The sequence below is a fragment of the Calidris pugnax genome, unplaced genomic scaffold (genome assembly GCF_001431845.1).
Source record: "Calidris pugnax isolate Ruff unplaced genomic scaffold, ASM143184v1 scaffold1, whole genome shotgun sequence".
Classification (NCBI taxonomy): domain Eukaryota; kingdom Metazoa; phylum Chordata; class Aves; order Charadriiformes; family Scolopacidae; genus Calidris; species Calidris pugnax.
In genome coordinates, this window is record NW_015090800.1 from 5,682,554 (window position 1) to 5,696,491 (window position 13,938).

General features: G+C 51.8%; 1 protein-coding gene across 1 annotated transcript in view; it reads right to left on the reverse strand.

Moving 5' to 3' along the window:
• B4GALNT3 (beta-1,4-N-acetyl-galactosaminyl transferase 3) overlaps nt 1–13,938 on the reverse strand; it is a gene marked incomplete at its 5' end in the record, with an annotated part of 70,838 nt that overhangs the window by 12,073 nt on the left and 44,827 nt on the right. Inside the window, 9 exons of the mRNA XM_014937224.1 lie at nt 1,094–1,194; nt 2,109–2,218; nt 2,642–2,785; nt 4,280–4,346; nt 4,747–4,825; nt 5,382–5,449; nt 5,801–5,901; nt 6,783–6,873; nt 7,389–7,484. Coding sequence (XP_014792710.1) covers nt 1,094–1,194; nt 2,109–2,218; nt 2,642–2,785; nt 4,280–4,346; nt 4,747–4,825; nt 5,382–5,449; nt 5,801–5,901; nt 6,783–6,873; nt 7,389–7,484 — 857 coding nt within the window. The remainder of the gene's footprint in view (nt 1–1,093; nt 1,195–2,108; nt 2,219–2,641; nt 2,786–4,279; nt 4,347–4,746; nt 4,826–5,381; nt 5,450–5,800; nt 5,902–6,782; nt 6,874–7,388; nt 7,485–13,938) is intronic.

Here is a 13,938-nt window from a genome sequence, read left to right on the forward strand (position 1 = left end):
GTCAAAGATGTCAGCTTTCCTTGGTTATCATCCCAGTCTCTCAGACATTTTCTCGTAAGCACAGGAGGAAATCCCAATATAAGTACCCTGAAATAGTTCTTTAGCCTCCCTTAAGCTGCTCCTTAAAGCTCACTAATGATGTAGCACTCACAAATGCAAGTCATCATGCTGCAAAAGCAGCTCAGGCAGGCAATTGCAATGATCTCCCTCTCTCTTCTCTCTTCCCACCACTGTCTGTGTCCTGTCCTCATGTGTCTCATCAAGCTTTTGGGAGGGATTTCCAGGACTGTTTCCCTCCATGCATGCTTGATGCCAAGCAAAATGGACCCCCGGTTCCCAAATCCTGTCACAATACAATTGAATTTTCAAAGCAATAAACGTGGGTGGCACCTTCCAGCCCATGGCAGCCACCTTCTCTATCCTTCACTATGAACCCCAGTCCCAGGAGTTCCCTCCCAAACCTACAATATGATCTGTTGTTTCAGCCCTCAGAATAGCCCTGTAGGGAGGAAGAAGATGCTGAGCACAGGGAGGCAGGTCAGTTATCTCACTGGGAAAGTGACTCTCCTTATCCTGCACAAAAAGTCCTCCTGAATGGAGGGGGGTCCTCACACCAGGTGTCTGCCTGTGGCAGGGGGGACCACGTGAATGGCAGATCCCTCGCAGGGCCACTGCCAGACTCCGGTGAAGATGAACAAAACCATGCATTTCTTCCCCCAGAGAGATGCCTGGTGGTGAGCACGCTTTGGCTGTCACAGAGAGAGCCATCAGGAGGCTCCAGCTGCTGGCAGGCAAAGTTTGCTGGAAATGCACTCCCTGATGTAGCGGAACAAACACGCTTTGACCCAGCTACCGGGTTAATAGAGCAAGAAAAGCAGCAGCAGTTTCCCCTTGAGACCTAAACATATTTACACTTAAAGGGAGCATTAAGTTATCGAAAGAAACTATAAAAGCTTTAACGTTGCACAAGGCTTAGGGGTTCTTTAAGAATTAGGAAAGTCCTAGAGAATTGAGTATGAAATTCCACCCCAATTCTAGCCTTCAAACCATCTCCTCCCTCCCTGCTAGTAAACCCATATTTTCAGCATCCTACCTTTCCAAGTAATAAGGGTTTTCCTGATAGAAGCATTTGTTGTCTTTCTCCATGTGGCTCAGGCGGCTGTAATCATTCGGGTAAACAAAGGACAAATGAACCTGGGAAAAAGGGAGGAAAATAAAGTAAAACCTTTAGAAATGCTTGGTATCAGTCACAAGGTGACCTGGACACAGTCACAGGGTGACCAGCCCTTTTGAGAGTGAGAAAACGGTTGCTCACTAACTATTTGCCTCTCCAAGGCACCTGGTAGCAGGCTGTGAGAAAGGAAAACAGAGGGAAGAGTGCTGGGATATGTCCATGGGGATGCCTTTTTCTCTCTGTTTTGGCATCTGTCTGTCCATCTCTGTAACTGTGCATTTAAGTCCTAGAACAGAGTGAGAACTAGCTGGGAGAGAGGTGAGCAAGTCCTTCTGAAAAGATGCGGGAGATCACAGGAGGCCAGAAAGCTTGAGGGCGAGACCTCCAGGCGAAGCTGAGGGAACCAGGGCTGCTCAGGATGTGAGCTCCCTGGGGAGTGCAGGTTTGCACTGGCATCCAGGGAGGGCAAACCGTGCTGGAAACCTGTCTCCAGCAGACCTCAGAGCCTGCTCTGCTATGCAGGGGATTAATCCCTGATATGTTGCATGCCCCACAAACGTGAACTCCCCCTCAAGACCAGTTTTAAGCTTGTTAGGGGCTTTAGTAGTCCATCCCATGGAGATCATCCCATGGAGAATAAAATCCTCAGCCATTGCGAGGCTCCAGGTGAAGGCAAGCTCAGCTCTTTGGTTTGAGGTCTGAGGGGCTCTGTAAGATGCACACACACGTGTACCCCAGCAAATCCTGTGAGCAGAGCGTAGCACCCATCTCCCCTTTCTTGGTGTTGCCCTTTGGCATGTCCTGGGATGCAGAGACCTGAACAGCAGATGGTCAAATCTGCCCAGGAGCTTCAGATAGGTGGAGGTAAATGGGATCTCCCTCCTTTCTCTTTGTGTTCCCCTGGGCAAGTACCTGCTTAAGGAGTAAAACTTACAAACTGGAGTCCCTGGTAGCGCTGCAGAGGAAATCCATTCACCAGGTAGCTGGGCTTGTACGGGCAGTCTGGCAGGGCTCGGCGCACACGAGACTTGCTGAGGAGGGGCACTGAGAAGAAGAAACAGGGAGGCTAAGCGTTGCTGGAGAAGCCCTGCTGCAACCGAGGCACCAGCTGAGCTACTGGTGTGCCTGACTTCCATTTAGGCACGTGAAATACTAACAGATACACAAAGCAAACTATCTTTCACAGCTCATTTCTTTACATTGCTCTATGCCTTACATTGCACCTACACTGAAATATGAGGCCCGGGGATGTCGCATGAGCTGGATGCCAAGAAGAGGAGCTGGGTTTAGTCTGTGCTTTGTCTCCTACAGAGAGGGATATTAGATACAGCCCCTCTCCTCCACACTGGGAAGCAAAAACCGTGGCCTTTGATACCCGTGGCGTAGGAGGACAATCTTTCTTGGCCGTGGCACTGCACGTGCTGTGACAGGCTGCAGCTACTTCCCCAAGGGCTTTGCAAGCCTTACCTTTGTAAAGAGTGTCCCGGGGGTCAGGCTTCAACATGTCAGCTGGGTGTGCCTTGCTGCCTGCGCCGTCAGCGGGACGGCTCCTGTGACTGGCCAACGTCTGCGGGATATGCCCAACCTCATCCATCTTTAAGAGCGTCTCGTCTAGAAACCAGAGAGAGAACGGAAAGGGGAGGAAGGGCTAATTTCATCCCTTGTCCCAGTGTCCCCCCTTTCATCCCCTCCTCAGTGTCAGCTCTTTCCAACGGCCATTATTAGCATTAAGTTTATTTTAAAAGGAGATAGAAAAGATGAAAGGGAAAAGAAACCTGAGGAGCAGAGCTTTCTCCTGTGCTGGAAAAGGAGCAAGACCCTGGAGTGAGGTCTTTAGTGGCTAAGGAGGATGATGCTCCAGCTGGGGAATGGAGGTCAGGAGCAATAAGAAGCTTAAAGTCAAGACTGGGTATTGCTTATGTTTTTTCTTGGGTGCTGCTGCCAGAGGACTTCATGTCTCCATGGATCTTACTCTGAGATGAGGAGAACTCAATAAATATCCAGGAGAGAAAGGCAACATGCTGCCAAGGGCACTGGGATTACCGTTAGCAACTTTTGGGTATTAAACAACATGGGAACCCAGAAGGAATGGGGTGACATGTGATACAGCCAAAGGCTGATATGGTGGAGTGAAATGCTGTATGGGCAGAGGATGCCAGATAAAGATGAGACTGCAGCACTGTGCCCAGCCACGGAGGAATCTTTTGGGATGTGAGTCTTCCCTTCTGCAGGAAGTTAATAAGAAGAAAAGAGTAGAAGGAAAAAGAATGGGGACAGAATGGAAAGCCTAGTCCTGGCCAAATGGCAGGTTTCAGAAAATACAGAAACAGGTTGCAATCCAAGACACAACAAACAGATGTCTCGATTACTTCAGGGAGTCTTCCATGGGCAAAAGTGTTGGCATGGAAAAATGCCCAGAGACGTCGGAAAGCAACAGTGGTAGATACGGAAACGGGGAAGCTGGCAGACGAAAGTGATACTGACATAGCTAGATAAGAGTAAACAGGACTAAGGAGCTCCTTAACTGATAAAAGCATCACCTGATGTGCTAAGAAGGGTTTACAAAACAGGAGGAACTGGGCCGATGTGCTTGCTGCAACCCAGCAGCAACTTGAAGAGACTCAAGGCTGACACAGAAGAAAGCAGCACCCCCCAACATCGCTAGCGTATCCCATTGTGTCCAGCACACAGAGTGAAATCTCCTGGAAGTACTACAGTGGCCCCTTCTCCCTGGTCAAGTCCAGCTGCCAGCACGCTCCCACAGCTCCCATGTTACTGCCCTCACGTTCCCCTGAGCCCTCTGCAGGCAACCTCCATCCTGTGTCACTCTCATATCTGGAGCAGCTCTCACCCTTGCAGGTTCTCCTCTCTGCCCCTCCTCACCACCTCTAGATTTCCCCGAAACACTGTTCCAATCCTACTTCCAACTCTCCTGTACTTAATAATGAGTCCAGAGATCTCTTCTGACCTGTCTCCACTTCTTTCTTGTAATGATCTGTACACATGGTATTTGCCTGGCTAGACTGTGATTCATGGTGAAACTCCACTGATATGTTTCGGAAGAACGGGGAGGTGCTCGGGGAAATCTGTGGTGAAGATACTTACTAGCAAAAAGGGAGAGGTACTGGGAGTCAATGACTTTGAACTTCGCTTCTGGGTCATTCGGTCTCCACTGGAACAGAGAAACGCATTAATTATGGAGTGAATCAAGCCTGAACAAAAGGAACAGGCACAAGATGTTTTTTTCACCAGATGGGCTCGCAGATTCCTTTTTCTCCTTACTATGACCGAGTTTATCTAGCAGCAAAAGACTGGGAATGAGCTGAGATCCCCCAGGACACATCCAAAGCACAGACCGGAGAGGGCAGAACTATCCCAAACAAGCAGAGGAAAGGGTCCTGACATGTGGCCAGGACTCTCCCACATAAAAGTAGGTAAGGGCTCTGGAAGGGATTAGATAAATCTCATGCAAAGAGGAGCTGGGGCCTGGGAAAGGAGGGAAATTGTTAACAAGCACCATTCCTGAGCACTACGGGGATGCACACGCAGCACGGCCATTTGCACAGACTCACTGCTACTTCCACATGGTCCGTTCCTCTGTCATCCTGCTTGTGCAGCACCTCAAAATAGTACCTGCCTGCAGCCGACAACCTGTGAAGAACAACATGTCTGTCACCCAGAGCATTAGGGAACATCTCTTAGCTTGTCAGCAGACAATGAGTGGAGAGCAACCACACCCATGAAACAACCTAATTCTCAGCTTGAGCAGGGTTAGGACTGCCAAGAAAATCCAGATGCTGACAGCCAGATAGGTAGCTTCCCTTGTGCACCTGGAGCACTCCAGACCCTTCTCAGTTAATTCTGAATAACTCCCTTTCAGTCTTGCCTGCTGGGTTTTGGCCTCTGGGAATCCTGGCCAGTTCCATGGCAGGAAGCTCAGGATACAGTTCACATAGTGGAGTCTGGATCTGCTGGTGGCTGCTTCCTCCAGGGAAGAAAAATTCAGTGTTGCATTCCTGCAGTAAATCAGCAAAGCAACTAGCACAGGTGTGGAGGTGTGGATGTGTCACTTCAGTTTTGGTGATATCCTAGAGTAATCCCTTTCTCTGTATTGCTAAGATTTTCCGAACAAGCCTGGGTTCCTTATCCTTGTGATTTCCTGGCCATGTGCAGGAGTGGCTGGGAGCTGGGGGCTCTGCTCACTCACCTCACCATCTTTGACTGCTGGCTGTGAAATTTCCCAAACTCCCCTGGTGCGGTCCACTCCTTCCCTGTCTGAAGAGACAGAAAATGCTCTAGTTAAGTTGAGCTTCTTCCCTGGTTATTGCGCTGGGAGTGATGAAGAGGAAAAAGTGAGCTACTCCTCCTGGTAAGCTGTCTGTGAGATCCACAACCTGTGGACAGATTTAAGTCCCTTTACCACGAGCATGGGGCTCCCAACAGCACTGCCAATATTAAGGTATGTCATGTCATATCATACCCGTCTGGCATCTGTGGTGGTGGTGTCTGGAGTTGGTCAGGAAAAGAAACTTGTGTAGTCCAAGGAAGTATGCGAGACAGGAAGGTTTTCATCCCCACAGAAACAATAAAGCCTTGATGGAAGAAGCCATGCAGCATGCACTGTACCTTGCCTACACTGGCCAGCAGCTGGAGACCAGAGGTTTTTTCATCTGGACTCAGCCAGAACTCAGCATTGTCATCCGCAGCAATGGCAAACTGAAACTCCCCTGTCGAGAGATGGAGGGAGTAAGTAGGGCTCTGGGGTGAGGGCTGGTGTACAAAATGGATTCTGCTCCTCTAAAATGCTGTCTTCACCCTTCTTCCTCGTGAGACTATACCTTCACTTTGGATATTACCACCCCCACCCCTTTGACCCTCTCTGAATTCTGTAGCTCTGCTGTGATTGAAAACTTTACAGACGCAACTATCCCTCCTGCATTGGCTTCACCTGACACCTAACCTGGAAAGCTCAGAAGTCCATGCAAAGTCTCCCTGCCTCTCCTTTTGTTTCCAGAGCAAATTCTTGTGTGAGAAGCTGCGTTGTGATGGAGGAATGTGCACGTGGAGCCACGAAGGGAGGCCGAGGTGCTCAAGTCTCACTGTTCTGGCTGGGGCTATAGGGATGGCAGTTGAGGGCCAGGGGGACCAGGAGACGTGGGTGAGTGCCAGCAGGCTGCTCCGGGCAAAAGCATGCAGCTGGGTGATACAGATGTCAGCTGCTGTCAGATGGTATTCATGCACCCAGGGAGCAGCAGGAACACAAATGATGTCATGTACAGTCCTGCGCATGCGAAGGAGGGAGGAAAAGCTTGGGGATCGCTCGTGCCCACGTACACGCCATGGGGCTGTGTATTCATGACAGCATTGTTTTTTCAGCTAGCACTTCCCATCTGTTTTCTTCTGTGCTTTTCATTCCCGCCCTACAGGGGAGGCAGATGTGTTTCACCCATGCCAAGGCCACTGCCCGTCACGCAAAGCTAGATGGGCCCATGAGGGACCTGGTGTTGGGCTTGCTGGGGTGGAGGTACCACTGTTCATTGCCAGGAGGGGAGGGAGGGACAGGTGAGAAGAGACGCGAGTGAGGGCAGAGCAGCCTCAGAGCCCTCACCATCAGTGAAAGGATGCAGGTAGCCAAATATCCGGAGACCATAATTGGTCCATTTTGGGGACACAGCCAGCTTCTTCAGTGTAGTTCGTGTCTGAAGGGGAGAAGAAAAAAAATAATAAAAATAATTAGATGCAAGAGGAACTAAGGGGGGAATGGAAAAATTCCTGGGACAGGTGGGTAGAGGGAAGTATGAGGTTTGCTCTGGGAGGAGGATGGGGCCCGGTGTTCGGAAAAGGCAGCGGGAAAGAGCAGGCCAGGGTGAGAGACGAACCAGAACAAGTGCTGCTGTGGAAGGGACAGCTGTATGGGGGATGTGTGTGAGATGGTGGGGACAGGACGTTGTGTTCACTAGCCAGTTGGAGGGACAGCACCAAATACAGGGCTTCTTCACCCTCTGTCTGAGGCCTGGCAGACCAGCATGGGTAAAACGAGCCTCCCCCGTGCAGCAGAAGAGCTGCCACCATGGAACCCTTGTGAAAGCTTCCTGCTCCCTCAGCAGGAGGACAGAGGAGGTGATGGAGAGGGACAGGAACAGCACGTGAAGGGAGCAGGGGCAACCCAGCTGGGAAACAGAGCTGTGAGAGAGGGTGTCGCAGTCTTACTCACGTGGGGGAAGAGAGGGAAGTGGAGGTTCTTCCTGAGCTGCTCAGTGGAGCTGCCGCACCAGTCCTCGAACACGTGCAGATTGGCCTGGCCCTGGAACTGGGGGGCAGAAGTGGGTCACCATGAATTGCTGTGTCCCCCCCCTTGCATCCCTCCCCTGTTTTGCCAATCTCAGCCCCAGCCCTGGGACCAGAGCACTTCTGAGAGCGAAGGAAGACACCCCTGCTGCAATGGGTTGGTCTGCACGAAACATGGGTCCAGACCCCCATTTCTCATCTGCTGAGGGTTTGGGGTTGGCACAGGTGACAGTCTGAACAGTACCAGGGAACTGCAATAATGCCTGGGACATCGCAGTTAAGTGGCTGGGGTTCACTGCATTTTGCTCCATCAAGAAGGTGTTTAACCAGAGAGCTGTGCTCTGAGGCCATGGTGTGGGACATGGTGTAGGGTGGCTATAGCCCTCCGTGATCCAGCAAAGAGAGTGTAGGGTCTTATGTCCTCCAAGAAGGTGCTTTGGACTCCCTCACCATTTCAGGGCTATTTTTCTGATCCTTTCCTGAGGAAGAGGGGACACCCTAGGAAGGGAAGATGGCAGATGCCCTTCTCAAAGCATGTCTGCGAGTTAAAGCTCATGGAGGACGGTGGGGACAGAGAGAGGGTGGCTCAGGAGGGTGAGGAGCAGCAGCACAGGCGGGTTAGTGGACAGCATAGCCTCTATGTGCCCACAGAGCCACAAAAATGCTGGGGGGAGTGGGGGTCACCTCCTGGACAGCACAGAAGGGTGTGCAATGTGGGTACAGATGGCTGTCCACGTTACCCAGCTGGCCCTGACCGGAGAGGCTGTTGGTGCCCAACAGAGACCTGGAGCACAGCTTTGCTGGGAAAAGCTTGCTGGCCGCTGTGGGATTTCAGCAATACGCTCCTCAAGGGACAGACTTGCTTTTTGTCAGAGCTGTTCAGAAGGGAGGAGCTGGCTGTCCCCCAGCAAAGTCCAAGCTCTCTCCCTGCAACCAGTGGAGCTGGATGCTGAAACTCCTCTCGCAGGATCAGCATCCAACAGCGGAGAATAAATAAGCTGGAGACTGTAGAAGTTACCTTAGATGGGGAAACGCTGAAGAAAGGAATAGGTTGCCTTGGGACTGGGGAGGTTTTGCTGTGGCTGCCTTGCCTATATAAGGGCTGTGCGAGCAGAGCTGGGGAAAGTGCCTGAACAGCACCCAGATGTCTACAGATGGCAGCAAATTCTTAGTTTTCACTGGGGAGTGTCTAGCAGGGCTGAAGCTGCAGGGTTGAAGGAAGGCCCAACCCCTCCGTGTTCTCCTGGCAGAGAAACCGCCTCACGGAGATTAATTTTCCCAGGACAGTGGGCTGGGGTTTCGTTTTGTAATAAGCTGTGGCTTGAAGGAAGGACGCGGAGCAGACTTGGCCTGGCACCAGCTCCTGCCGTAATGCTCCTCGTGAGCTGTGGGCTTTAGTCATGCACGTGAAAACCATCTCTGTGTGCCAGGCAAAACACATTCACAACCGCTGCTCTTCTTGAGTGGTCTCTCGTCAGCCCTCTCTCACTGGTGCCTGCGCTGCCAGAGCTTGACTGATGTCTGCAAGCTCATGTCGTTCCCCACTACTATCTCCTCCTCTTTTTTCCTCTACTGACATTCCTCAGCTTGGATTCTGCCCATCAGGCAAGAGGAAAAGCAGTGAAACAAAGTGGATGAAATTCCCCAGGGTGACGCTGCACAAAATCAGGGAGGAACTACCCAGAGGGCTCGGGGCAATGGATGGAGCCAAGAGAAACCTGGGACTCTGCAAGGAGTTGCAATACAAATAAATCACTGCAAGTGTGCCAAACACTGAATTGGAACATAATTGCTGGGCAGTCCCATGCCCCTTGGCCAAATCCAGGTTCATACCCAAGGGTCTTACACCGCTTTTCTCAGCCAAAACAAATAATGACAATTGCTGTTTCTTGTGGAACATGAAGTGAGGTGAATCCACAGAGAGTCACTGCCAGAAACGGAGTCTTATGGCAGTCTGCTGCATCCACCAGTGATGCCGGTTTTCCGTCTCAGATAATTGTTTGCACGCTGCAGACAGCAGGCTCAGATCTCTATCAAATGTAGCACAACACTCCCACACTGTGGAGAGGCTGGTGCTGCAGTCCCCTCCTGGCAAAGACAGACCCAGCGGATGCTCCCGAGGCTCAGGACTGCAACGGAACTAGGCTGGCTTTGGCATGGGGTAGCCCAAATGCCAAACCAGGTCTTTATGGGGGAAGTCCCAAAAGAGTGACTAGACCTGCTCAAATGATTGCAGAGGAATCTTGGACCAGTCCCACTCTAATACAATACTTTACTGCTGAGTTTGGCAGTATTAGGGAGAGGGCAGCCTAGGAAAAAATATGGTAGACACCACTGTATTAGGTGCTCCATCAGTGCTCTAAGAGATGGTCCCTGAGACTTCTAGCCTGACACCTCTCTCTCCAAAGTCTCTACAAAGCCACCTGAGAGGAGATTCTGGAAGGTGCTAATAAGATTGCTTACTTTCCTGCACTCACAGCTATTAAAAATAATTAACTGGTAAATAATAAGCATTTCTTGCATGTGGTTTCAGAGTCTTTTCTAAAGCAACACATTTTCTTCTGCGCTACAGCAGCCTAAGTTACTCTCTGCTTCCTCTGAAAGGGAAAAGAAGAACATTACTGACAGATAGGTGCTGGCTGCCCAAAGCGCTACTCTGGGACTGAAAACTGAGCTCGGCTTTAATTTTAGGCCCCCACAAGTCATCAGTGCAGCAGCTGTTTTGAAACCCTATCACCTCTGTCCCTCCGACTCAACTCATGGCTGCCCATCGCAGGCAGCTGAGAAATTCCCCTGCTTGCTATTTGGGCCTCCTCTGGAAGACGCAGTAAAAAAACCCTGCTTTTGCAGATTGCAGCAATAGATAAATGGGACCATCATTCCCAATTCATGCACGCAGCCGAGAAATGTCGATGGACTTTGTAAAACATGGCTACTGAGTCTGACTTCCCCGCTTGGAACTACCTGGCCCTGATTTTCAAAGGGCTGCAAGCTTAGGATCTGGTAAGCAACAAGTTAAGTTCCCCTTCTCCCCTTGGAAACATCTGCTTAGAAAATTTTGGATAGCCTGATTTGGCCAGAACCAGGAATAGAAGCCAAGAGTCCGGGCTTTCAGTGGGAGCTGGTATTACGTGGTCTGAGCCTTCCCATTTAGAGGGCTCCTCCTGCCCCTTGGCTTACCTCCCCGTCCCAACCCCACCTCCCAGTTGCTTCTCTCCACCCTGCTGAAATAGTAGCATTGCAAGAACCCAGCTCGGATCCAAAACGGGCACAGGTCATGCACCAAGGGCACGGCCAGCACGGCGTGAGCACCAGCTGCTCTTCCCGTGGTGGTCTGGGCAGGCTGATCCCCTCCTGACCGTACCATTGTGGGCACACAGCCACAGCATGGCAAGGGGAGAGCCCAACCTTAACACATGCAGGGAGCTGAAAGCTGGGACAGGCCCTTGCTTTGGCGTTGGTGCAGCAGCATCTGTGGCTTCGGAGCCCCAGCACCGACCCTTCCCACCGAGCGTGTTGAATTAGCACCCGCCTGCAGCCCTGGTTTTGGATTAGGAGACTCTGGTATTTCTGCTTCCTTCTAGAGAGGAATTTTAGTTTATCAGCCCCTCCTAGGAAAACAGACCATAAAGGAGGATCAGGCACACAGAGAGCACGGACCTCTCTCCCCAGATCCAACCCCATCACGTCAAAACCATCCCAGAGAGGTGTCACCACACACCCAGAGCCTCCTGGTGAGAATCATGGAATCACAGAATTGTCCAGGCTGGAAGGGACCTCCAAAGGTCATCTAGTCCGACCTCCCCGCAGTCAGCAGGGATACCCCCAACTAGACCAGGTTGCCCAGGGCCTCGTCGAGCCTCACCTTGAATATCTCCAGGGATGGGGCCTCAACCACCTCCCTGGGCAACCTGTTCCAGTGCTCCACCACCCTCACAGTGAAGAACCCTCTCCTAATCTCCAATCTAAATCTGTTCCCCTCCAGCTTGAAGGGACCCCCAGGGAAAGAAGGCAAAGCAAGAGGAGAGGCTGGGGGGAGCAGCAAAGCTGGGAGGGCTGCAGCAGTGCAGACACGACCTGCTGCACTGGAACTGGCGCAGGATGGAGAGAAGAGGTCTTTCCTAATTTAATCCCGGGTGGCTTTGGCATCCCGGAGGCAAATCAGCTGCGTAGCTGCGTGCAGCCCAGGGAACGCGCAGCGCCGGGGACGATAAACAGGGCACAGAGAGGGCCTGAGCCAGGGAAGAAAGGCGACATTGTGCCGCCGACTGGAAGCTCCTGAGTTCATAAGACTCTTCTGTCTCCGCAGAGCGGCCGCGGCCCCTCCTCCTGCCTGGCCCAGCTCCCCTGACTGGGGTGACATTCAGCGGCCAGCAGCTGGGCTCTGCTGCAAGCTCTGCCGCGCCGGGCACTTGTGGGAATCCGTCAACACAAGTTAGCAACAAAGCCCCCCCTGTCCCACCCAGCCTTGTCACTTGGTGGGCGAGAGCGGGCGAGGAAGGAACGTGGGCAGGGACAGAGCGATCGGCCATAGCTTTGTCCTTTAGTCCTCTAAGGAAAGGATGCTTCCTCCTAGGGCAGGCTTGGTAGCAGGAGGATGCTCTAGCACAAAGCTCTGGTTTTGTGCAGAATATGCACCTGTATATAGTGTAGTATACACACCGTATATACACCTATACAGGCGCTGCCTGCAATGTGGCTGTGCTCCTGGATGTCCCTCACACCTCCTTCCAGCAAGAAGGAAGCCCTGAGGCTGCGCAGACATAGAATCATAGAATCATCTAGGTTGGAAGGGACCTTCAAGATCATCTAGTCCAACCATCAACCTAACTCTGACAAAAAAATCCCATCACTAAACCATGTCCCCCAGCACCACGTCAACCCACCTTTTGAACACCTCCAGGGATGGTGCCTCAACCACCTCCCTGGGCAGCCCATTCCAAGGCTTGATAACCCTTTCAGTGTAAAAATTCTTCCTAATATCCAGCCTGAACCTCCCCCCAGTGCAACTTGAGGCCGTTTCCTCTGATCCTGTCGCCTGTGACTTGAGAGAAGAGACCGACCCCCACCTTTCTACACCCTCCTTTCAGGGAGTTGTAGAGAGCGAGAAGGTCTCCCCTCAGCCTCCTCTTCTCCAGGCTGAGCACCCCCAGCTCCCTCAGCCTCTCCTCGTAAGACTTGTGCTCCAGACCCCTCACCAGCTTCATTGCCCTTCTCTGGACCCGCTTGAGCACCTCCTCCCATCTTGAGAAGCTCAGGAGTGAGGCTGAACCCCGTCTTCTCCCATACACATGGTATAACTTCACTAGGGGTTTCCTACAGACACAATTTCCCACCACATTTATCCAAGGTTGAAGACTTAAACTGCCGATTTCATCTGAAACTGAAAGAGGAGAATTGAAACCTGTCCTTTTTTTAGCTGTGTTGACTGCCAGCTAACCCTGCAGCCCTGTCAATTATTTATGTTTGTCAGGTATATACCTCTCTATTCAAACAAAGCCCAGCTCCCTGACCTGTGGGAGGCAACCTGCCGCCTCTCGCCCCGGGAATCAGGCTGCAATTAAGTTCTTAGAGATGCTGCAGGGAGAGCACAATGGGATCATAGACCCTGGGTAATTAATTTGGGCAGAGTTACAGAAAAACTTAATCCCTAGGCCAGGAGAAATTTCAGCTGGTGATTAAGAGGACAGCATACAGTTCTATACAGAGCTGTGCTCGTGGATCCCTCTCCATCTCCTGCATCTGGTACTGGTGAACCACTGGCCTCTGTTTGCAGTCAGGGTAGCTCTGCTGACCCTCTGGGTAGAGACAGTGACGCAGTAAGGGCAGCAAACTTTGCTTTATATAGACAAAGAGAACGGCCTGGGACTCAAAGTCTTCTCATGGCGCATCTGCCACACACCACCTAACAGAGGGCACGGTGAGCGACTCGGGCACCCACAAACTCCCAACGTAGCCCACCTCAGGCAACAGCCCTTCTACCTGGCAGAGCTCTCCTCCCCAACGGGGAGCAGTGCGGGACAAGGCAGCACCTTGCCAGGTGTGGGGCCATTCCAAAATGCACATCTCAAGTCCTATCCCTTCCCCTTGGCCAGAAGACCTCTCCATTCGCTCCCCCCCTTGGCAGCACCACATTGAGGGAGCAGGTCTGCAGGCTGGTGAATGCCCTGACTGACACAAGAGTATACAAGGACGAGAAGTCACCCCACCAGCCAAGCAGAGGGCTTTGCAGATCAGGGCTGCGCTAAAGACATACCTTCATCCAACCCACAGCACATATCCCCCAGTTGCATTTCTAACCTAGTAAAGGCTCATAGAATCATAGAATGGTTTGGGTTGGAAGGGACCTTAAAGATCATCTTGTTCCAACCTCCCTGCTAGACCAGGTTGCTCAAAGCCTCATCCAACCTGGCTTTGATCACTTCCAAAGAAGGGGCATCCACAACTTCTCTGGGCTCGTTACACACACAGCAGGT